Source organism: Scaptodrosophila lebanonensis, unplaced genomic scaffold (assembly GCF_003285725.1).
Source record: "Scaptodrosophila lebanonensis strain 11010-0011.00,11010-0021.00 unplaced genomic scaffold, SlebRS2 tig00000053-arrow-pilon, whole genome shotgun sequence".
In the NCBI taxonomy this organism is placed as follows: domain Eukaryota; kingdom Metazoa; phylum Arthropoda; class Insecta; order Diptera; family Drosophilidae; genus Scaptodrosophila; species Scaptodrosophila lebanonensis.
In genome coordinates this window covers 4,356,455-4,382,578 of record NW_022060548.1, presented here as the reverse complement: position 1 = coordinate 4,382,578, position 26,124 = coordinate 4,356,455, and the positions used below count along the sequence as shown (strand labels likewise).

At 37.9% G+C, this 26,124-nt stretch overlaps 1 protein-coding gene across 1 annotated transcript in view; it reads left to right on the top strand.

Annotated features, from left to right (window-relative positions):
• Positions 1 to 7,586, top strand: part of LOC115623821 — a 61,813-nt gene extending 54,227 nt beyond the window's left edge. Inside the window, exons 10-14 of the mRNA XM_030518365.1 lie at positions 1,986 to 2,137; positions 4,570 to 4,685; positions 4,855 to 4,969; positions 5,072 to 5,834; positions 5,919 to 7,586. Coding sequence (XP_030374225.1) covers positions 1,986 to 2,137; positions 4,570 to 4,685; positions 4,855 to 4,969; positions 5,072 to 5,834; positions 5,919 to 7,400 — 2,628 coding nt within the window. The 3' untranslated portion in view covers positions 7,401 to 7,586. The remainder of the gene's footprint in view (positions 1 to 1,985; positions 2,138 to 4,569; positions 4,686 to 4,854; positions 4,970 to 5,071; positions 5,835 to 5,918) is intronic.
• The last annotated feature ends 18,538 nt before the right edge of the window (positions 7,587 to 26,124 follow it).

Sequence of the window (26,124 nt, the reverse complement as noted above, 5' to 3'; positions counted from 1 at the left end):
CATATTGAAAAACAGACTTTGTTATTTCTCAAAATGCTTAGTTGGTTGAAATTGGTAAACGTTAACCTCTATATCAGAATATCTAATTAGGTTAAATAAGTTTACAAAATGTTTACCTATTTCATTTGTTTATCTAAATTGAAGTAAGTTAATTTTTTAAGTGCAAAGATGTCGCAGCGCGTGCCGTCTTTCCTTTATATTATTAGCCCAATTTGGCAAGCACTTTTAAAAACATTTTACACAAGGCGTGTGCCCATTAACTCCATTAAGCTGATTACGATTCGGTGGAAAACGGAAACCAGAGACGTACTGAGAAGGAACGAGCCCCAAAACTAAGTCAAATTGTTGCTTCCGCTTTTGGCAAACACAAAATATAAATTACAAAAGTTATGCCTTTATATTCAAAATTGAATTTCCGCAGGTTTTTGTTAGTAACTTTAAATAATACAAACTAATAATAACAAAGCAAATGATAATTTGTGACAGGATGCGATGCGGTATGCGTATCTGTGTATAAAACAATAACAACAACAACAACAACATGAAAAGCAAGCAATGAAAATTTATGCATGCCTATAAATTAAAATCCGAACCAAAATTTAATTGGCGCTCATTTAAAATGAAAATTTATTGGGTGTGTGATATTAATGTTAATTTTATGTAAATACTTAGAACAAAAGTACTTTTGCATTTTAAATTTATTTAAGTTACCTTTTTTTAATTTGAACTATTATATATTTTGCTCTAAATACACCGATTTTTTATTATTATTGCTCACACATTTTACATCGATTCGAAAATATTGAAAACAATCAGTTGGCAAATAAATTGAACATTTTGATTGATTTTGCTGGTTATTTTAGAAAGCAAAACATTACGTAATCTAGAAACATAAACAACAAATAAAATCCCATTAATTATTTTCTTATGTTTCAAAATGTAACGAATGTTAAAAAAAAAACAAATTTAAATCAATGAGATTAAATATTTGGGAACACAAGAATTGATGTTTCTGATGAGCGAATTAAATAAATAGCTTAATAACTTACCACAGAAGCCAGAACCTGTTATAAATAGAAGTTAAACAATAGAAAAACAGGCAGCTAAATTATTTACTTGTAGGGTTCTCTGTACATAGGCGTTTCCCCATTTGCAACCAGTTTTTGTCAACCATTGTCACTTGTTGCTAAGCACTTCAAATGCTTATAAGCTACTTAATAAAAAAGGCATCTATTGCTCTCTCGACTCATCTACAAATCTAAAATTGTGATTGATTTTGCTTCTTGTAAACAAAATTATTCATGTGACTTCATGCAATGGAGGCATACTTGTACAGAAGAGGAGAGCAAGAAATTTCATCAACACATCAGATGAGTATGTGAGCTGTGATATGCATAGAAAATCAATATCCTTTACTGCGGTATTCTTCAAGGTTATTGGACTGAGAACATATCCAACGCAGTCATAAAAAATCGACTTAGCCATAACCGTGCTCAATATTTTATGTATGTCGTATGCTGTAGATGCGCATTTAATCAAATTCGCACAATTGCAAAATCAAAACTGATATTCATCATTCATGAATGTCAAAGTAGGACGACAATGGCGTCGAATCGAGGCGGGAAAAGCAGAACAACAAAAAGGACACTGACTGACTGACGAGGGCGCCAAGGAAAACGCTTTGTGACTTTGTTACGCTCCCAGCCCTGACAACAATAAAAACTTTGCTTTATTACCTACTTACAAGCACACACAGCATTACGAACCGGAGGGCAGGGTTTGAGGTCGGGGGTGGTGTGCTGTTGGAGGTGCTGGTCTGAACAAAAACGACTGACTGACTGACTAAATATTTATGCAGGATGGAGGAACCGTGGCAAGATTGATGCTGGCCAAACGGCACGAAAATCGTTGAAGACATTTCACTGAGACACAATTTTTTTATTATTATTATTTTCTTTTGCTCTCAACACATTATGTACTTGCAGCTGCCACACAGCATTATGGGCGAGGAGCTGGCGTTTATCTTTGGTGCGCCACTTGCGCCTGCGGGTCCGTTTTCCAGCCACAACTACAGCGTGCAGGAAAAGCTGCTATCCGAAGCGGTAATGGCATATTGGACGAATTTCGTGAAAACTGGGTAAGTGAGCGAATATGCCGACGAAAGCCGACGGCATCGTGTCGGCCTGATGGGCGGAAGTGCAGTCAAAAGCGGATATAAAAGTGCATTTGGAGAAAGTTAAGGCTGCGACTGCTGTCGGCCGCTACTCCTCATACTATTGCATCTCCATCTGCATCTCCTGGTGTGGAGCCGTTTCGCATGCAAAGTGTTGCACTCACACACTCGCAAACACATACACACAAAGACTTAAGCCGCTGCTGGCTTACTCGTAATACCACATTAGAGATGGGAGATGGGGAAGATGGGGAAAAAGAAGACTAGGACTAGAATTTGAAAAAGTTTAACAGCTTTGAAAACAACTCAGCTTGATCAAATAAGTTTTAAAATATGTAAATTTCTTCTTGTTGTGGGGGCATCATTTTTTAAAACTACATGTAAAACTTTTTAAATTGCATTTTGTTTTTCAATATGGGTTCTTTATAAAAGAATTGCAATGAATTAAAATGACCTTATTTTTTTAATCAACTTGTCTAGCATTTGTCTTTTTAATAACGAATTTGCTGAAGAACTATGTATTGAATTGAAAAGCGGCAATTTTTGGGACTAATTTAATTTTTCGGTGTTTTTTTTTTTTCAAATTATTTATTTATTAAATAAGTACGTCCATATCGAATAGCTACAATTAATTATGTTAAAAAGACAAGAAATTTGAACAAATTTAATAAATGACGTATGATACAACAAACATTTCAATTTACTAAAAATTCATCTCGCAGTAAATTATTCATCAAGTTTAGACTCAAAACAATTTAATAAAATTAAATTTATCACCTTTGCCGCACCTATGAGCACGTCCCAGGCACATCCCTAAGAGATTTTTAAACCGCTTCGTTGTATGAGTGTATCTGTATCTGTGTGTGTGTGTGTGCGTGTATGCGCGAAAGATTTCATGACGCTTTCCTCGTGCCGTCGCCGTTAGATTGCGGCACGTTTTGCAATCTGCAACGCTTGGACAGTAAAATGAATAGAATTTTTACTGCGCTTTTTATTATTATTCTGCTGTAGCCGCAATAATAGCAACAACAGCCAGCTTAGACATAGCCATAACCATTACAAAAACAAAAACAACCATAGCAACAACAACAGTAGTCGAGCTATCAGCAACAACAAATATTATTATTTGAAGCAACTGCCTGCCCATGCTTTAGAAAAATGGCAATCAAAACTGAAATCAGAGATCGTTAGCAGACATTTTGGCATTGGTTTGCATGTCAGGTCCCTCCCTTCCTCCCGCCATTCTCCTTTCGGCTATTTGCGTCCTCTGGCGAGGCTTATGTCTGCGGTTATTAGGTTTTTTAGCCTTGGCATTTAATGAGCAAATGAATGGCACATTGGCCAATGATGGCAACCACTGGCAGTGCCACTGCCATGGCAGCCTGGCAGTGGCAATTGCAGCTCTGTGATTGCATTTCGTGTGCACTCCTAATGCGGCTTATGCTTATGCAAAGGAAATGAGATTGAATGGAGCGAAGAGGCAAAAACTCATAAAGCGAGACATTAGTCAAAGCGACGACAAAGTTGACGCCATGAATAGCGTAGGTTGCAGGATTGTTGAATGGAAGCCAACTAGAAGACAATCTCATTGATGTGACTTTTCGCATCAATTCAATGGGAAGAATAATAATTGCACTTCAAGATGGATTCACAGACTCACAGAATGATGAATTGAAATTAAAAAACTATGAGACGTGATGAATGCCAATTTGGTGAGGTCAGAAAATTTTGAATACAAAGAAGAAAAATGAAGTGAACTAAGGAAAGCTGCAATTTTCAAAAATGTGGTATACAATGAAATATTAGTAGATGAAGGCAAATAATGTACTATAAATTATCATCTCGACAAAACATATTTGCTTAATGTGTTTTTTTATCAGGAAATATTTTTACAAAATAATTCGAACCCGCTTTTTGGATTGACGTTTCAATATGTTATTAAATTTTATTTGTAAAATACATTTTTAAGCTAGTTATAATAAAAAATTAATTGAATTTAATGATTTAAAATATCCAACGTTTATTGGTTATTCTTTTACGAACCATCGCATTACACTCAAAAGAAGATTGCTTGCAATTATCATGCTCATAATAGGAACATTATACGTATATTTTAACTAAATGCATTCTAGTCCATATTGATTATTGTCTTCTTTTCTGAGTTTATTGATAAGAATGGAGAGGATTTGAGAATTACTTCTTATTTGATAAACTAAAGTTTTGAAAGCAACCTCTCTCTACATATTTATTATGTTTATATTCTGATTGTTACCGAAAGTAATGAGATGCACCCAATATATTAGCTGTAAGGGCTGCACGTCTATATTATATTGTAAAGAATTTTTCGTCATATTAAATATTTGTCTCCTAATCCTTTTAACCACTTAACTTTTCAGCAATCCGAAAGCGCCTTGGCAGGGCACCTTCATTAATTCGCATGCCTTAGAATGGGACCGATATGACTTGGATTGGCCGGAATTCAATAAGCGAGGACAGGCCTATTTGAATATAGGTAAATACCACTCTCACACTCATCACACACACACAAACACACATACACACTCATCACACACACACACATACACACACACACACATATTCCTTTCTTTTTGCCAACACACATTTGACGGCATTCCAAAACGAAATTGTTCACACGTTTCTCAATCGGGAATTATTCGCAGGCATACCACCGACTGTTGGCTACAAATACCGGCAAATTTACATGAATTTCTGGAACAAAGAGCTACCGGACGAGCTAAATCAAATTGCGGCCATACAGGAGCAGCATCAGCAGCCATTTCTGAAGCACCGCACAGGCTCTGGCCCGCTGACCACAAACGTTGACGGGACTTTCTCCACGTTTCCGTCAAAGCCAACAGGTCAGCGATTGGGCCTCGGCGGAAGTGAGGTGATTACGGGTCATATGAGCAAATACGGCACACGTGACAATGGCGCCGAGGATCCGGTGCGAACGCTCAAATTGCTGCTGCAAGATCCGTTGGCAGGGGGGGACGGGGAGCTCACACCAGTCGCCGCCGAGAATATGTACAATGCCCCGCCCACCTTTGGACACGTCAACAAACAGCATCAGCAGCAAGAGGGAACGACAAGCAGCGATGTGGAACAGCAATCGCAGGCAGCTGTTGACGATTCGGTGGGCAATGGAGAGAATGGTGGTGCCACGGGCTCCGATCCAGTGGCCAAATCAGAGACCACCTTGCAATTACTCATTGCACTAATTGCGGTCTTCATTGTTTTAAATCTCGTCATCTATGCCACATTTCTGCTGCAGAAGCGACGCAAGCGCGTCACCTCCCTTCAGCGGAAGTTGGGAGGCATTTTAAGCTACGATGGCGCCACCGATGATGAGTTAAAGCGCACGGCGAGCAAGTCACACGATGGCGACGATAGCTATATACTCGATATGGTCCGTAAGACCAACACCTATGAGGCCATAAAGACGGCGCAGCGCTCGCCCATAAATGGTTATGGTATCACCAGGCAGCTGAGCAGCTCCACTGTGGACACCCACACGAAGGTCTGTGAGTGGATGTCAGGACATGGCCTTGGCGGCCATACTCTGCCCAAATCCTCATCGCCCGCCTTCAGTTCGCTCTCTGGCAGCTTTGCCTCGAAGCCAGCGCATGGACAGCCCTCGCAGGTCAGTGTGGCCATAGATTCCACGCCACAGGCACGTTCTGGCAGCATTCTGGAGCAGGAGCCCATTGAGCTGACCAAGTTGAAGTGTCTCGATGGACGCATCATCATTTGCCAGGACATTGAAGTGACAGATGCCGACCTCCTCACGCCCCAGCACATGCACGAGAGCGAGCATAATTTCCACTATGAACTGCTCCTTCAACGGCAGAACTCAGCGCTGACCGAGCCCAGTGATGTGCCACTGCCCCCGCAATATCAGCATCAACATTCTCGCTCTGATCCTGTAGACATGATATTGAATCAACATCTAACTGCCGATGAGCAGGTCACCAGTTTCGTGCACGCCGATGATGTGGACATCAATGTGACAAGCCGCGACGATTCGAAAATAGAACAAGTCCTGCCTTTGACAGCGGCCCAGCAGCTCGAGCTGCTTCGACAGCGCAACTATCCAAAAGTTCTGCCCACAACCACCTCAAGTGGCGCCCAACGCGACAGCGACTCGCCGCCCATGACCATTGATTTGAGTCGCAGCTATAAACGCAACTCCTTGCCACCACAAAGCTACAGTTTTGGAGCGCCACTGCCGCCCCCGAGGAGCGTCAGCAGCACTCTGGGTCGCCAGACGTCACGCAGACGCGATAGCAGTAATATAACGACCTCGCCACTAATGCTCGCCCAGGATTGCGGTGAGGATGACGGCAGTGGGGAGGTGAAAATAACAGAGAACACTCTAATCGTGGGACCCATTGTGCCCAAGTCCCCCAAATCAACAAAGGCGCCGAAGACGCCGACAATGCGAGCGGAGCCTGTGCCGTCAACACTAAGTCAGCCCGCAGCTGGTGGCAAGCTTAGTGGTTCCTTTCAATCGTTTGAATCGGTACCACCGCCCCACGAAGCAACGCCTCCGCATATGTTGCCAGGAACAGCGCAGCGTACCGAACGCATCTATGCCATACAACCAACAACAACAGCAGCAACAATGCCAGCAGTAACGCCAACCACGCCCACAACGCCCAACTGGCCAGCGCCAAATGGGGCTCTCTATGCACAGCCCCAGAAATCTGCCTCGAAGACGTCGCTCATACCCAAAATGCTACCGCAAGCGGGCAGGGAAAGGGACGCTCAGGCAGGGGGAGAAGTGACAGAAACAACAGCGACTGCAGCTGACAAAGCTGAGGCAGCAGGGGCAGCAGAGGCAGCAGCAACAGCAGAGGAAGAAGCAGAAGTAGAGGCAAGAGTTACAGCGGCAGCTGTGTGTCTGCCACAGACACGAATACCGCAGCTGCAGCGCAATTCAATGGAGACAGCCAAGGATAAGGGTACGACTGCAGCCGCAGCAACCACCATAGCAACAGCAATAGAAACAACAACACCAAAAACGAATGCCGCACGCAGCGTCTCCGCAATATCAGGCGGTTCCACATCATCTTGGTGCTCCTCAAATTCAAGCTCCCATTGCTCCTCCACAGCTTCCACGTCGTCCTCCTCTTCGACGGGGACGGTGCGCACCGAACTGCAACAAAGTCAACACCAGCCAAGCAAAAGTATTACAACTAATATATAAGTCAGCCAGCCAGCAACAACAACAGCAGGGAACGAAGAAACAATGCTACTTTCACCATGGCAAAGACTTAATACCCTAACCGACTTTTGATAAGCGCGTAAGTGTTGTTTCCATGTACATTAACTCATTTGTAAACAATAAAAATCAGTAATTATATAGTTGCGTAACTGAAATATAAGTTTTTAGCATAAGATCCTTTCTGATTCAGAATTTTGGTATAAGCTATAGTTAATATATTATACATTCTTCTAATTGATATTTACAAATACCTATACTTGATGTAGTTCTTAAGGTAACAAGGTGTTTTTCATAGCTAGAAAGAAGTGTATTTTAAGTAAAAGTATTTGTCGAGCAATTAAATAAAGATATCTTATTTATCCGATCATTTTGAGTATCAATAAAACATATCAATATACCAAGAACGCGGTTGCAGTTAGTTGCAATATTAATATTAATCACCAATGATATATTCAAAAATAATCCGTTCCCTTTTTCAAATACCAACAATTAGAACCCATACAGAATTTGATAGCAATCGGTTATAGTTTTAAGGTAAATTTAATTAAAAGAATGTGTTTGCTTTTTTGCGCCGCTGAATAACAAGTTTATGATGTCAAGCTTTCTTCAAAAGTTTTTTGATTTATTTTTACTTAAATAAAGGGATAAAGCATTATTTGGACAAATGCCAACCTCTGAACTTTCATTAAAAATGTTCTTGCTATTACTGAGCAATTACACTCTCTATAAAATTAAATTCGCCTTACATCCGTAAAGATTTGAATCATCTCTTCATACAACAAACATTGTATTCATTTAATATTCAACAAGATTTTGATGCACATGAATATACTTGTATGTGTTTGAAACCGATTCGAAAGTTCCAAATATTGAAATACGGCTCTGACAAGTTGTCTGGCAAAATAATTGAACCTCTGTCTAGTGTATTTTGATAACCACTTCAATTTAACGCCATCAGAGAGCGATAGCGCTTCGTCAACAACGCATCCATAGCGGGTTTCCTCCTTTGGCTTATGCGGCAATGGCAGCCGTCCTGCTGTGCCACATCGCCGCACAAGTCCTGCCCAGCACGGCTGCCTGCCAAAACCTTTTCCATGCTTGACGCATTTTGTGCGCAGTAAGGAAGAATTGGCAGGAGCAAGGTGGGGTTTCATCCATGGGAAATGCTTTTACGCATAGCCTGTCTGAATTTTATAGTGTTTGGGAAAATTTAATAATAAATTCTCATGGAAAGTTTATCTTAGACTTGGCGGTGGGTGATGTTGGCGGTCGGCTCTGGAGCTGACGCTGTCTTAGCGGGCGACAGGACTTGTGGCCGCTAGCACTAAGAAAGGACAACACTTCGTTTGCCTCAAGTTTGCAATGTCAAAATTAGTTACAAGTTTTGCAGGAATTTCCATCAAAGTGCATAGACCATCTAGCGCTAAAAACGGTTTCAAAATGCTGGAATCAATTCAAAAAAGAGGCATACATTATCCATAAGCTACCGAATACCTAATGTAACAAAAAGTTGCTTGTAAAGTTAACAGCAAGTTTTCCGAGAGAAAGCAATAACACCACTTAAAAATTAAGCTGCTCGATAGCTTACATGAGAAAATAACAACTTCGTTGATAATAGCAATTAATTCTTAGTCGATGTATGAAATATTCAACAACCAAATAAATAAGATTGTGAATAAAACTATTAGCAAGCAAACTACTTTTTACACTAAATGCTATTCAAGTATACTTGTATAATTACATTAAAAACAGGCGTCAAAAATTGTTATTCGTTTGTACAATTTTGAAAACCAATAACTTACACATTCAATCAAATAATTTAAAATCGAACTACAAGTATATATAACATAATAGTAGTAATTTAGAATCTAAGTAAACATTTTTGATTTGAGAAAAATATAAACCGTAAATAAAACAAATGCAGCGGTAGGTGAAGATATCAGCAAACGCATTTTAATTTTGAATTCGAAATCCAACATGGAGTAATTCCTAAGGGTATTCATACTAATTATTAACTTTTGTTTTGAAAAAGATGCCATTGTATTATAAAGAATTAAAAGTTGAACCTGATATTGTTACCATTAATACTTGTGTAATGATTTAATGAATTATAATTAACCTTGTTTCTGAGATCGACACAGCTGGTGATTGTTTAAAGATGTCCTAACGAGCCGATGCTGTAGCATTGGAATCCGATATATTTCTAAACAATCCTTTTCGTTAAATTTTGAATTCCATCTTGATTTAATATCAAATCATATTTGGCAGGTTCTGAATCATTTTTAAGTATTTTTACAGCGAATGTTTACATAAAACCTATAAAGATTTGAAAAAGAATTCTTTCCAATCGACTCTGCAAATTAATTAACATCGGTGCTGAATTGTACACCATTCATTCATCCATTATATTATTCCACTTACTTTTTTACAGCGTCTGTAAGAAGTGTTTTTCTCATACTGCCAAGGCAGATAATCTTGTTTAATAAATGTCATTAAAACCATTTACTTACTACTTTCGCTTACGTCTAGATGGAGACTTGCTATGTCATGGTTGCTCCGTTAATCACAACAAATAATTTTTAGTTGCATTCTATATCACTATTTCTGAGCACTCTTTGTAACTAGATTTGCAGAGGCAATGAATAGCTCTCTTCTTTCAGACGTTAATATGCTGGCACACACTTACTTGTAGGACCCCCAGTACAATGCCAGGCCTTTCCCCTAAACAAGTCGTGCTGCTGGAAATGCTCAATTGGACCATAAATGCAATCTTCCAACTATTGTGCCATCAATTTCATGACAAAAGCTTCTTTATTCTTTGCATAGATGAAGCCCGCAGCGGAGGGAACTGACAAAATACAAAATACCAGCAATAGCAACAACAACAGCAACAAAAAGAGATGTTGGAGTGAAAGCCAAAACCAATTTTGTGGCGCTGCCAACTTAATTTACAACGAATTTCTGAAACTATTGCACACAACCAGGGAAAACGTCAACATTTGTGTAGCTAAAAAATTTTCAAATATTTGTATTGACACGCCCCCGTCCGCCCGTACGCAGCGCACTCCATAAAGCCCGCCCACATCAAACTTGTCTTCGCCTTTGTCACCACAAAATAGTTGCTCACAACATTTTGCCGCTTAACTCTCTGCTCCATTCTTTGGATTTCTAGTGTGCCCTGCGAAAGTTTTTAGCCTTTATGCTCCCCCAGCGTGGCCACATCGTCCTTTAGTGCATCATTACTTTTTGGCTTTTGCTACGAATTGAGTTATTGAGGCAGTTGAGCAATTTTTCCCATTGCGCCCTTTTATGTAAATGGCTTTCAAACAGATTTAGTCAACTTGACTTTGTTTCCACTACAGTTTCTATATGTTTTTTCACAGCCAGGTTGTCAAAGTTGGGCACAAAGTGAAAAACTTTTGGTCACTGCTGAGCTCACTCGTTGAGGGAACGTGAGAAAGTTGGAAGAAAGTGAAAACAAACTGTAAAATTATAAATCCTTGCCGCACTTGCGTAGGCTCTGGACAAACAGCAATATTACGGGTGTGTAACAAACAGAACAGGAGAAATGTACCCGGCCCGGACTTGTAATTAAATTTTCCACTCAACAGAGACTTAACAGGACGAGTGCAAGCAAGGTGTGCACCATTGCTTTCCTCAATGAATGTACGAGTATAGTAGTGCCTCCTACAAGGATGTTTACTTACGTTCTCGTGTAAACATTTGTTTTGCTAATTTCATAAAGTAACTTGAGACCTTTGGAGGAGTTCATTACGCGACGCTGTTGGCGCTTCATTAAGATCAAAAGTTTGTTCCAGGCACAGGCCAAAAGTAATTGCGTCGCGACACATACAAACACAGATATATACTGTAAATGTATATATATTTTCTATATGCGATGTACAAATGTGGAAACAAACATATTTTCTTGGACTGTGTACACAACATGTTATCAGCTCGGCTGATCAAAATGAAGCACATAAATTCCGATAATGGTCGCATGAGCCCAAAACAAAATTGATATGAATGTGGCGGCAGCTTCTGTCCTGTTTTCTTCTGTTCTGGACATGGAAAAGTTGGTAAGTTGGAGAGTTGGAAAGTTGGTATGTGGTGTGCCATTGGCCTTGACAGGCTCTGGCGCAAAAGTGTCGACAACTTTGACATTTATTTTCACTTCGGAGCAAGGAAATGAGTTGCGAAAACAAGAACGCAAATATAAGCGGATGAACGAATTCATATGTTTGCAATAATACACATATCCATAGTATGTGAATCGACATTCTTATTTGATCTGCTGCTGGTAATTACCCTGCATTGGAAAATGCCCAAGATGGGCTTCATAACTTTCCCTCATGTGGATTACTTTAATATTTGACTTGAGAAGAACAACATTTCCTTCTCATGTGGAAGTTAAAATTGAGAGTGTGTGGAGAGGGCAAAGTTCTGAAGCGCTAAATTGAAGTTTTGTTTACTTTAAGGCAAAACAAATTGAAAACTGCTTATGTAATATCTTTGACAGTTGTTCGTCCATATTGTTGACAACCCGTGAGCTGCTTACACAAGCCGTTTGTTTATCAACCTGCCAAGCTGTCAAGGTAAATATTAAATGTGGCAAGTTTGCCAGCACGAAGAAATAAACGACTTTCGGCGCGTTTGGGTTGAATATGTAACATACTCTTTAATAATGCATGAAAATATTGTCAGTAAATGCGTGCAAAAGCGAAAATGTAACACTTCTCTTTAATCAAAAATTCATGAGAATTTCAGTCGATTATCCCACATAGTCTACAAAAATATTTGTACAGGCAAAGATTTACAGGACTTCATCTGTTTGATTATTCTTTAACGACATCTTGAAGAAAAAGCTTCAACTTGATAGATAAATAATGATGCAATAAAATATACATATAAATAATTAAATTGAGGATAAGAGTTTGTTTCTATTCAGTTGGACATATTTGAAAGAAAAATATAACAAAATTATTCAAGTTGGCAAATGGAAAGTAGATAATCGTTTATAGAAAGAGAGGCGTAACAAAAATATTAGGTTGGCATTTGGCAGGTATAAAGAAAGTAATTATCTCAGTAAAATACAAACAACAAAATACTTATTAGTTAATGCCAAAAAGCGAAAATTGTTGCCTGAAGCAACAACTTGTTGTTACGATTGCAAAGTGAAAAAAAGACCAGGATATGCAACTTAAGTCTGAAAGTGCGCATTTGGCCTTTTAACCATAACCACTTAGCATTTAGTATTTACCCAGTCCCAGCAACTATCACAAACATTTCTCGTACATTAAACATTAAACGCAAGCAACCGAAATTTCAATTATTGCCAGCATAATTTCCTATCTCCCTCATGGTCCAATGCAGCATCCGTTGTCTAAATAATTCATAAACGACACAAAAATTTCATACGCATGCGGCAAAATAAAACCAAAATATCCAAGCCCAAATATTTTGGCCAAGCAAATCAAAGTTGTAAGTTGCCAGGCAGCCCAACCACTCTACACAAAAATACGACTCTAATATGAGAACTGAAACACAGAAGCAAAATCAGCAGGAGAGGAGGCTCCTTAGCCACATACCCCACAAACCCAACAGCAAATATTTACGAAAATTGCTGACTACCACAAATTAGTGTAACTCAAGAGTATATTAAAGCCGAGTTTTGCATTACATACTCCTAAACCTTCTATAAATGCCGGCATATAGAGCAGCCAGCAGGCAAATAAACGACTGGAATAAAAGAGTGGAGGAGGAATAATTTTCAGGGGCGAGTACGGGAGTTGGGGAGATGGGGAGTGGAGGACAACAGGCACGAAGCTCAGATCTGTCAGATGGGCAACAATTCATGCATTAATACGAACTATTTATTACATAGTTTGTACACACGATGACTAGGTATATATGTATGTCAGTGTGTAAGTATTTATATGTGTATGCGGTAGTTTCTGATTTGATTTACTGAGCAGATTTTCGGTATTTGTGTTCGGGCCATAAAAAAGGAAACCAATGCCGGGAAAGTGTAGCAGCAGGAAGAAATGCAAATGCAAACTTATGACAAATCTAAGTGCAGGGAAACGAAATATAAAATAATTGTATTTACAAGTTTTTCCGCCCAAACCAAAAATGATTGCAAAATGCGGTTAACCAGTGCTAAAATATTTGCATTGTGTTTGGAAATGCTTTGCATTTGAAATATAAATTTAATAGCGTAATGAACAGAAAAAATTTATCAAAATAACTATACATTTTAACAAATAAATTGCGCTAATTAAATGCGACGGCACAGCGCAGCAACAACAATAACAATAAACATAGCCATAACAATAACAATAATAATGTCAAACATTACCGCAAACACATAATTATGCCTAATAATAAATGCAAATGATTTGCATTTCCGCGAATTTACTTTGTTAATTAAGCGGCTTAAAAACAACCTGACTAATTAATGCACTTTATAATTAGTGTTATTTGGGCATTTACCAAGAATATGCGTGCCTATATACATTCAAGCAAATTAAATCAAGCCGCACCTTTCCGATAGCTTTAATTTCAATAATTTTCAAATCAATTGCATTAATTCCCTCACATAAAAAAGGATGCGAGAAAAATCATCACATTGTTCAACAATTCAATAGCATGAATGCAACTGTGTATTCAAAAACACAAACAATGCATAAGTGGAAGAGCTGAAAAAATAAATCAAGTGCATTTATGTGGAAACCGTAAACAATGAAAACAAAACAAATATGCAAAGCGTACGTGCATTTTTGTTGCTGCCCACTTTGTTGAACTTTTAATGAATGTTTTAATTATTTAAAACGCCAAATAGAAATCCAAACAAATGCGCAATTGCGTAGCCTTAAAACGTGGGATTAAATAAATGGAAGGCCAGCAAGTTATTGTTGCCGCAAAATAAACAGCATTTAATATTTAGTAAAAAATGTTTTATTAACAAAAATTCGGCTTTAAAAACAATCATTATGAAAAATTATGTATAATCGATGGGCTGAAATATTTTTGAACATTCGTTACATTTTTAAATGTTTCATAAAAAGTAAGGAGTTATTCTTAAATTGATTTTTTTTAACTATTTCAAATTATTTCTGTGCGTTCGCAATTAAATTAAATATTTCCACAATATATCGACTGAACTCATTTAAAGATTGCTAAGTATTCCTACAATAATGAACTTATTACTTTTTAATTTTTGTTTCATTTTCAATATTTTTAATTTGTGTGTGCTTACTTCTTTTTATTTAAATGAATAAAAAACTGGTAATCACACAGTTTTATTGAAGTGAAAACTCTTTAATTTGCGTATTAAATAAAATATTACTTTTTAAGCACCTCCCAAAATGTTCCACACAAGCTTTTACTTTTATACGATGGTTGCCAAAATTGTAATCCTTTTTAATTCCAATCAACAACTGATATTGCAGCACTTTTTTCAAATATCTAAAAACGTGTTTGCTTTTACTCCGAATTCGCCTGCAAATTTAAATTGCCGACAGCCATAATAAATATAGACAAAACACGGATTTTCAGAAGCTCATTTAAAACAACAAAGTAATGCTAGGGTCGAGTGTACTCAACTCTTAAATACCCTGTACCCACTGGAAAAAAGCAACGTTATTTATATTTTTCAAACTATTTGAAATTAAATTAATTAAAAGAATTAATAAAACGTACATAGAGTAGTAGTCTTTCAGTATTCATTTGCATCTATATTGTGTCTATGCGTGTATGTGTGTGTGTGTTTGTAATTCTGTACAGAGATGAGTTAAAATAGCAGCAACAGCTGCGGACAGAGCTTGAGTAGCGATTACAAGTATGGCTGTAACCTGCATAAGATTTACAACAAAAACCTGTCTGGACTTAGGAGAATGAATAGTCTGGATATCCTACTGATCAAGAATATAAATATATACTGATCAAGACCATATATTCCTTGCGGGGTCTGTGTTGCCTCCTTCTAAACTAGTTTTCCCTTTTACCCTTTGATACAGGGTATAACAAATGCGCATATGGAAGTCCCGATGCGATATGTTAAATAAAAAAATTAAAAAAAAAAAAAACAGTTGCCAAACACAATTCGCAGCTACAAATTTTAAGCAGATTATATTCAAACATAAATTGCAGCCATCATACACAAATGTTACTTTATTTGGTTACAGCAATATCAAATGTGTAATTAATTACATTTGCCGCTGATAACACAGCAGACTTAACCCATGTTTGCAGCCAAAGCGACAACACCTAAAACAACAAACCTGGGATAGCAACAAATTAAAAGGAAATCTGCATCACTGTTAGTTGTACGTTTTCAGTAATTAAATGTAATTCTGCGGTTAAGTTTTTGTGCAATCAATTTGCATGGGGAAATGCACAATATCCGCAAAAGGCAGAGTAGTGACATAAATATTTAATTAAATTTAATTAGTTGTTGTTTACATTTGAAGTGCATCTGTTTGGATGTTTGCGCAAAACTCATTTCACATTTCATCGCTCTATATAATTTGTTTATTTATTTCTTCCAGTGCCAGTTGAATGGCCTGTGAAATTTTTGTGAGCTGGGAAATGGTACAAAAAAATTGAAATGGTGAAATTGTAATTGAACTCGAATTAGTGGCAAATGATTTCCGAAATTGCAGCATTTAACAGCATTTAATTACATACATCTATAGCATCCCATTTAGCTTTGAATATATTTTCTATGATTACAAACTAATTCCAAAGTCATTAAAATTTTTTATATTAATGAAGGGATGTGCCACTAAAATATGACTCATTATGACAAGAAATAATAGTAAATGATAAAATAAATAAAAAAGCTAAATTAAATAAATAAAATACGAACTGGAATAATATGAATTTGCCAGTCTATATATAATCAACAGACATCAACAATTTCGTTTGCTTTGTAATTGAGATAAATCAAATAAATTAGTAACAGATTTGCCAAATTAAAATCTTAAAACTAACAGAAGAGAATTATGTTAGCAATGGCTACTAGGGCCTTCAGCTAACTTTGTATGTGCATTTTACAGTGTTAAAGAAGTTTTGTTATAAAGGCAGTTAAAGTAACAAAATATCTACGATTTTTCACAATTAAACTATAACATCGATTGGGGGGTTTCGGAACAAATGCATTTCTAATACATAGCTCTATGTGTTTGCCAATTAAGAAAGTCAACATAGGCAAATACTCAGAAATGTTATGCCCACATCACCACCCAATTCAATGCATTTATAACTACTACTTATAATCAGCTTACTTATGCCATGAAGTACAATTCCAAATGGAACATTGGCATACTTTTATTTAATTAAAATCGAAAATAAATTGACTGGAGCTGTGCGAAAATGTGCAGAGCAAATGTTGAAACATTGATGGCATGCCACAAGCCAAATAAAATCCTTTACACGCACACACATACAGCGATACACACACAACACACAATGCTAGCGAATCCGAATGCCCTGTCAAGTAAATTCGCAGACAAAAAGTCAAAATGATACAAAAAAGAGGCAAAATTCAACCCACAATTCCATTACGTAAAGCAAACATCAGCTGCTATTCCTGCCATGCATGCATGAGTGTGCGTAATGTGTGTATGGTGTGTTGTGTGTTGTGTGTGTGCGTGCTGGTTGACTGGTGTGCGTGCATAAAAGTCAGCGTATATGCTGAGAAAGATGTAGCAACTAACGCGACGCCAACAGCAGCATCAAGTAAAAGCAACATATTGAATATTGGTGCGCATCGATTTCGACTTGAAGCGGCAAAAGTTCCAATACCAACACATACACATATACACATACACATGCCCGCATCCTTTGCGGCAGAATCTAGAGCGGCAATAGAGATGGATGAGCAATGTAAGCGTGAGTTTTAGAATTGGATTTTTCTGAATTTTAATTTAATTATCAAATAAAACAAGCAAAAGACACGAAAAACAAAACATCAGCAAGAGACAAGAAATACATTTTACAAACTTAGATATTAATAAGAAATGGTTCTGAGAGTCAAGAGGAAAATCAATGAAATAATCAAACATAGTTGGAAAATCAAAAGAAATAAAATCCGAGCATGATAAAAAAGCGATTCAAGGCACAAACTGCTTGTTTTTTCATAAAATTTAAAATGTACAATACAAAAATATTTGTTTAGTTTTATATATAATTATTTTAAGCAATAGTAAATAAGTAATAAATCAAAGTAAATAGAAATATTTGAAAATAATAAAATTAATCACGCACAATATTAAAAACTCTTCATTGTTTAAAATATTTAAAAACAAAAAAATTGCAGTTGTTTCCGAGTTTATTGCTTAAGATTGGAATAAAACTATAAAAAATAGAGCAATAAAGACTATGAGTTTTTAGTTTGGATTAAAACGGTTATTATGATAGTAAAATTGTTAAAATTAACTCAATTTGTTAATTATCTAAGCTTTATTATTCATTACTTTTATTTAGTTTAAGTTCTCTATTGCATTGATATTTTTTATACATGCAGAACTTTGTTCATCGCGGATATAAATGAATTAATAAATTCCGATTGAAATTGAACATCTAAGGCTGTAAAAAACGCATTTTCGTGAGCTAATTCTGTCACGCGACCCCCTACAGCTGCCACGCCGACAGACACACACACACACACACACACACACAGACATCAACTAGTGCGCGCTTTTTGTTTGTAATAAAAACATTTGCCATTGCTTATTGGCTAGCGTGTGCCATGGGGAGCAGAGAGGTAAAGGAGCATGGAATGCACGTCTGCACACAGCCCCATAACCGATAATTGTGTGCGTGCATGAACTCAAACATCGAGGCATGCTGAGCACTGCACTCGAACGTGAGTACTGCAGCCTCCCCACAGCCACGCCCACTCAAAATACTTAAAATGCTGCGGCAAAGCAATTTGTGTACGCGCATCGAGCATTTAAAACAATTGTGCCAAACAATTACGCGCCCAAGCGCAAAGACTTTTCGTAGCAAATTAACAAGGGGTGGGCCAAAGGGGCATGGGCTGAGGCGGAGGCTGTGACAGAGGCGGCATGCCACAGCGACCTCGTTGCAAATGGCGTCAGGCAAATTGCAGCAGACTACTGTGCTAAAAGTGGAGCGACGATAGCGATGACGATGCCGTCTGCATAAGTTTGTAATAAACTAATTGAACGCAAAGGGCGAAGAGCTTGGCTTGGCGCTGAAAAGTATGCTACACTTACAATTTGCCACACAACCGTTTGCCGTGCTTTCTTCTCCATTGAAAATGATACTGACTATGAAAATGCTGATGATGATGATGACGATGACTATAGAGATGATGATGAGCACGACAATGTAAGCTGTGAGTGTCGGGAGAGTCCCGGGCACCCAGTGAACGTCTTTCTCCTGTCAATACGTCGCGTTTGCCACATTAACGCTTCCGAAGGCAGCACTCAGTGCGTACGTTTGCTGGTGTGTACAGATAGGGATGGGCGGGTGAGAAATTATAGTACTCCCATGCTGAACACAGCGCACACTTCGACATACATATGTACTTTTGTTTTCGCTTTCAATCAAACGTAATTGGAGTCATTTTTTAAAGCCTCGATAAACTGCGAATACTTTAAATTTGGTTAACAGTTGATTTGTGCTGTGAGCTTCATGTTGCTTTGAATTTTTCTGTATTTGAGCACCTGACGATGAAAGTAGTTTTTAAAATCCAAACAGATAACGGTAAATATGAAGCTAGATCATATATATTTAAAGGTAACTTCCATATTATTAAAATGATTTTAACAAGTATTACGAAAATCTTCGGAATAGCGCATATTGAGCTGCCTTTAGATACCTTTAAACTGTACTATAGAGGGTTTGGTGTATAAGCCAATATTAGAATCTTACTGGTTCTATAATATCTTTGCAGTCGATGCTGTTGTGGTTGCACTTGCTACCACGTATAAGGAAGTTCTTCATTTTATTTATTTTACCTTCTGTTCACCGTTTTCAGATTTAATTTTCCCATTAAGCGGCAATTTTTTTTTTTAAATAAACCACACTACGTATTATGATATGGCTTATATACTCTCTCAATAAGGACGACTTATTTCAGTTATTGACGCATTCAATCACATTACATTTCCGCCTTTTTGGCGCGTGCCTTGTGTGCCACAGTGTTTTTGTGTTTGTGCTCAGAAACCGCAATATCATGGCATTAATTGCTAGCTACTAGGTGAATGCAACGACTGGCAAAATTCAACGCTGACAGCCTTCCTTCGTCCCTGCGTCCGCTAGTCCTCAAACTCGACGCTTTCGCAGTTCTATTTCAAGTCACGTTTTTTTCTTTCGAGCAAGTTTCTTGCGCTGCTCTAGAATTTTATTTCGTACTTTATTTTCTAAACATAAATGCGACGGTTTTGCGCTTCTTGTAATTGTCCTTCTTAAGTTTTTGTTTTTGTGCAGCTCACAATTTATGGTAGAGCTGTTGGTTTAGCCATTTCGTTCCTCCTCGGAAGCGGCGGCAGCCAACAAAAATATGAAAACAACGAAAGTCATAAAGAAAAATAAATATAAATAAAATGCACGTTGCCATAAATCTCGTGTGGGTGCGTGTACACAGGAGCGGACGTGAATACAGGCAGCAGGAGTTGGAGCTGTAGCTGTAAACTCTGAAGGTAGCACAGTGCAAGGATCCCGCGTCCTGACGCATGTTGAATTTATAAATTTAATAAGCAACAAAAACTTGGAGTAATGCAAATGGCTGGTAGACGGCAAATGGGAGCAGCTTACCAAATTAGATTTAAATGGCAAGAGCAATATGCGCAAATGGCAACTGCTCAAGAGGATAGAAAGCAAAAGGGCATCGAAAGTTAAGGGATAATAAATAAAGAATAACAAATTGTTGGTTGTCGCAGAAATAGCTGACTGTTGAATGAATAATCAGTAGTACCTTATTATGATAGCTGATAGAAAATCTTTCACAAGCTCAACCCACTCAAAAGATAATCATTTCAGTTGAAATATTAAAGGCCATAGCGGAACTCCTCAACTTTGCGACTCTCAAATGCACAATTATAAACAAAATGGCAAGTCATAACTATTTAATGTTCAAGTCTTAAAAAATCACTCAAATATTTAAATTGGCTTCTTAATGAAGGCACCCCACAATATTTGAACTCTTTGCTAATCAGCGTCGGGGTGGCATTATCTTTTGGTTTGTACGACATGTGGGACAGGAAATGGCATGAGTGATGAAGAGACAAAATAGCTTGCTGTTGATTAATGGTTTTTAAATGTGTGAGAGACATCTAATGGGAAGATCCTTTGTCGTTTTAGACGTCTGTGGATTGTTTTGCTTGTCAGTGGGTGAGCCAAGTGATTAGGTTGGCTAGAAAGCCGCCAACGCTAACGGCTTGTCTGACAGTTCAGTTCGTCCTTACGTATTAAGATGTTCCGTTCACGATTAATGATGAGGTCAGAAGTTAATATTTGAGCTACTTGAGCATTATTCCTGCCTTCATTATTGTGTGCCTCAAAGTGGGACACCATATGGCGCTTTTTTGTAAACTGGTAGTAAACGTAGTTGTCGGCAACAGACAGCATCGTTATAATTTTCATGAGTCAATTAAATTTATCGCCAGAGTCAATATTGTAATTGGTCGGGCATGGGGAATAAGAACAGCCATTCAGGATCGTCCCATGCTATTAAATCAGTTCAGCAAATATAGTTTACCGACTCGTCGTTATTATTCTCTGGAAAGCAATTAACATTTGCTTTGTTTTAATCATTAATGCATTTCAGCTGCAATTCTTGTAATTTTTTCCATTTTGTTTTTGGCAATTAACGTGTGTACTATATTTGCTGAAGTTACCATCGCTTCAACCACCGCTACTGCTGCTGCTGCTGGCTTCCCCCATTTCAAAGTCGTTCTAGGAGCTGTTGACAACACAAACATCGGCGGCACCAGGAAAGGGAGTACCAACAACAACAACAATGATGGTAACAACAGCAAAAAAAAAAAAAAAAAACGAGATCGGCAGTAGCGGCAACCACTGCTGCAGCTTCAGTTGAGCGCAGCGTGTTTATTATGCTAACAGCCATAACGAGGCAACCGTATAACGGCGACGTGCCACATGAGTCTGTGGGGAGAGTTCTCTGGTACCAGCGGATGGCAAAGAGCAGCGTGTTTGGCGCTGGGTCGTGGGCCGACGCGGCCGCCCTGCCGCCTCGACAATTGAAGTCGCATGTTCGACGCTTTTCGCATGCAAAAAGAACCAAAGGCAACGACACCCACACATGCATACCCTCCAGTGAAGAGGCTTAGCTTCGGCAAAAAAGCTCAGAAAAGTGTATAATAAAAACCATTTAAATTAAATAAATAAAACACAATTGAAAGGTGAAATTGTTTTATTATTTTTGTCAAAATAGAGAGAAGTGGAAGCGAAATAAGTTGGGTGGTTGGTCAGTGGCTTACCAGCTTTGGTCCGCAAACTTCCAAGAAAATTGGATGAAAAGTGATTGTGATGATGAAATGAAGGAAACAGAACAAACTGGAAGAACTCGCCTGTACTTACTATGAATGCTACCGGGGCTGGCCTCTGCAGAACTGCAGGGTATTTAAACACCCACACATTCGTGAAAGTGCAGAGGTGGTTCGCATGTCAGGGTTCCATTTTGCGTTGCCCGTGTCGTGTTTGACGGGTAACTTGTCTTGTTATATGTACATACATATATATGTACTGCATGTTCAAATGAACATGTGCATATGTGTATGTTTAAGGGTTTGTATGTATGTTTTGTAACCATTTGTGAAGGGTTACACAAAACATGGTGACTGCCAGCAAAAAATAATTGACATCAAAGTGATGTGTGGATTTCTCAGAGAAGGTGTCTCGCAAAAAACAGAAACTTTGTTTATTAACACAGCATGAAATGCAAAAAATCTGCGCAAGCTCTCTGTCGGAAAACCACTGAAGCATGCAATCAATCAGATCTGTAACAAACTAACTGAGGTTATGGCTGTAATATTGAGTGCACTACCAATTGAATAAAAGCGGGTTACTTGGGCACTAAAAGGTCACAGTATAAATGGAACGAGAGGTGTTATTGCATATTCAGAATTCATTTAGGTGCTAGGTTGAAATGAAATAAATTGCTATTGACTTAAAGGATTGTAGGAGTTCTGGAATACGATCTCCAGTCGTTTATTGAGTTTATTATACAACAATTGAGTTTATACCTCAATTGTGGATGGTCAGCTGTTTCCCGATTCCCTATTAAATACAATCAGTACTTTACGAATGAAAGGAATTCAAAAACCAATTTAAAAAAAACCATTATAAATATTTTGAATATATGTATATACTAGTGTAGGGCGAGCTGTTCACCAACGTATGCATTAGCTTCTTCAGAATTCGTACCAAAAACATCTCATCCAAATGTAGTATATCTGGAGGAGTCTCTCATTTGCATTGAGACCGACATGTACTTAGAAGAGATTACATCGAGTTTGCATTAATCATTCTAATGCTGAAATAGGTTTAAATAAAGAGAGAGCTCAGCGAGATTCAACTTCCTTATCGTCCTTCTGCAAACTGCATTTAGCATATCTGCAGGCCACGCTTGCCATGCAAACGCAGAAACAAAACAAAGCAGATCCTGCAACGGCAACTAAGCTAAAAGTAGAATATTCACCAAGAAGATAGGCGAAGAGGGAATACCAGCAAAAGCAACAGCAACAGCAACAACTACATACATACAAGGGCATTAGCTTGTAACGCTGGCCTAACAAGGCAGGCAACTAAAAGACAGATGTGGAGAGAAGAGCGAGGAGGAGAAAAGCAAAACATAGCAGCAAGGACTGGCAAAATGTAGCGCTGATATGATTACGTTGTACACAGCCAGTGAGCAGAAGTTTTCGAGGGCTAAGAATCGCTGCCAACACCTATGCGCAAGGCATATGTCCTTGCACTGAGAGAAAACGGGAAAAGTAAACTAAACGTACGAATACGGAATTATATTTTATGCTGTCTCTATTCTTTTTTAGGTTAGTTTTTTTTGTATATTTTTAAGACTTTTATTTGGAATGATAATTAAAGAAAAAGGCCGCTCTTCGCCGTTTTAATCTACGAGCAAAGGGAGGCTATTAGCGTGCACCCAAATTAATTAAATTAGAACCATTCCAGAAGTCTAAAAAAAAAACATCGTTTTCGCTGAGAGATGCTGTTGCTTTCGATATAAGTGAAAAGGACTGACATTATTATGTACTTTAGAAGTTCAAATAAGTTCTAAGCAAATTATTTTCTTTCCACACCATACTACAATTTTGTTCAAAGACTTTCTCCAATATTACCAAATAAAATTGAGATTAATATCCGACATTAATTAATTAGTTCATAAAAATCCTCGCATTTTTCAAAGCCGAATCGATATTTTAAAATGCAGTAATTTTTCTCTGAGTGGAGGTGTGTTTGGCTAAATACGCCAACATGCACAAGACTTACTATCACCATTTTCCCACTCCTATGCACATTCCCATTCCCATTTCCAGCTCCATCCACACCTCGACAGATGCCACCATGCTCCCAGACATTGTCTAACATTTATGACTAACGTTATTTGGAATTCGACACGTAGCGGCTGCTGCGCACGTAGAGCGTAGAAGAAGGCAAGGCTGGTATTTGAGAGCTGGTTGGAGGACAGGTTTATAGTTGTTGCTGTTATTTTCGTTGCTGGTGTTGCTGTTGTTGTCAATGTGGAGCGTGTGCAGATTTTGACACGTTGTTTTGGCAATGCGTAAGCGAGGGCGCCAAGGAGCAATGCTGGTAATTGTAGTGTAATGCTCAGGACTAAACAGCACTTAGATGGCTGTTAATATCCGTACGTGTTGGAGTATTACACAACACTGTCTCTGTGTTGGCAATCGGAGTATAGAGGGTTGACAGAAATGCCACGTTGAAAAAAAAATGTATGAGATTATTGGGAACCGCACATCGAATGTTATTGCATAAAGCGTGACCCAAAGCTCAAATGAATACTGAGAACCGATTAGAGAATCATAAAAGCATTGCATATCGTAGATACCGAATACAGAGTGTGGATAAACGCAATACGAGTATAAATGAAATGCGCAGCACGCTTCCTAGCCTTTGATAAGTTTAAGATAAGGAGTGCGTGGGTGCGGAACATTAACATGGGTTCGTTTTTCATACATTGTTCTATATTTGGTGATTTTTGTATACCTTATCTATATAATGACCTAACTGATTGAATTATTCATGATCGGTCAACATAAGATACTGTGCTTAGCTTAAAACTGGAGTGCTTTAAGACTGTTGAAACAAATATATAATTTAATATCTTCATATTTGCGAGAGGGTAGAGGGTGAATATTCAACGCGCTTTGATTCTATTTATGAAATCTTACTCTTTTTCTTTTATTTTCTTTTCTTTTCATTAACTGATATAGATATCAAAATAGTTTCTAAACCGGACTCATTCTGTACAACCCATTGCATTTATTTGTTGTATATAACAAGGGTTACAGTAAATAGACAACTAAGTAGTTGAATAATTGAAGTTCCCATGCGAGTTAATTATTGGGAAATCGATTCATTTTGCCTCGCTTCGCTTCGCGCGGGGAAATTGCTGTGTGTTGAGTGTGGGGGTATATCTTTTTTTTTTACAAATATAGCTTGAATTTAAAGTTGCGAAGTACTTGTACGTTCTATTTATTACGCTTTGTCTGCATTGACTGGTCCTTGTGCAGTATTCCATCAGTCATTGTACCTTTATTCTTCTCCTTTGGCTTAGCACTGTTGTCTCCGGAGCGTTTGTCGGCCTCCCGTTCGATATTTACAGCTTGCTCATTTTTATTTGCTTTGCCTCCGTCGTACCAGTTGCGAACTCTGTTAACCAACTTGAAGCATAGGATGAATAGTATCGGATAGAGAAGTGGAAAGAGGTAGCAGGGTATGCAAATCATTTCGTTTGTGAAAGTTTCTTTTCCAATAAAAGTTTATTTGATTTGTTTAACACGAATTTGAACTGATCTGTGCTGGTTGAGGTTAACAACTGAATGAAGTCACACAATTTGCAAATGTAACAGATTGAACCTAGACGCAAAGCCTACTGTGTTGCAATTACTGGGCTCCTTATTTTAGTTCTTTTTGGGGGCCTGGCATAACTCTACGAGCTTGAAGGAATCCCACAAGGTGAGGTTGTTCCTGAGCAGGCACTGGATTCGAATCAACCATCACCACAGGAGCATGATACAAATTTCTATGTTATCATAAAATTTAATAATTGTCCAACCTTGGACAGATCTTAAATAAAGGTTACAGATTTTAAAAAATAATTTATTCGCTTCGATAATATTGCTTACAAGTATATTCTGTACTATAAAAGTCAATTTTTTATTCAGCATTTGATTCATTTTATAATTATAATTATCAATGATATTTATTCTTTATGCATTTTTGACACGTTTGTGAAACTCTTTTGCAAAATGCTGGCAAAAAAAATTATTTTTTCCATTTGGTATATTTGTTTGTGATTTGTTGCAACATTTTATATTCCCATATTCCCACATTATAGCTTCCCAATTATTGCCTACATTCAACATAATTTTTCCATATTTTAACATAATTTTAAGGCTAACATTTTGATTCGCACATTGTACAGTGAACGTTTGAGTGAAAGCGCAGA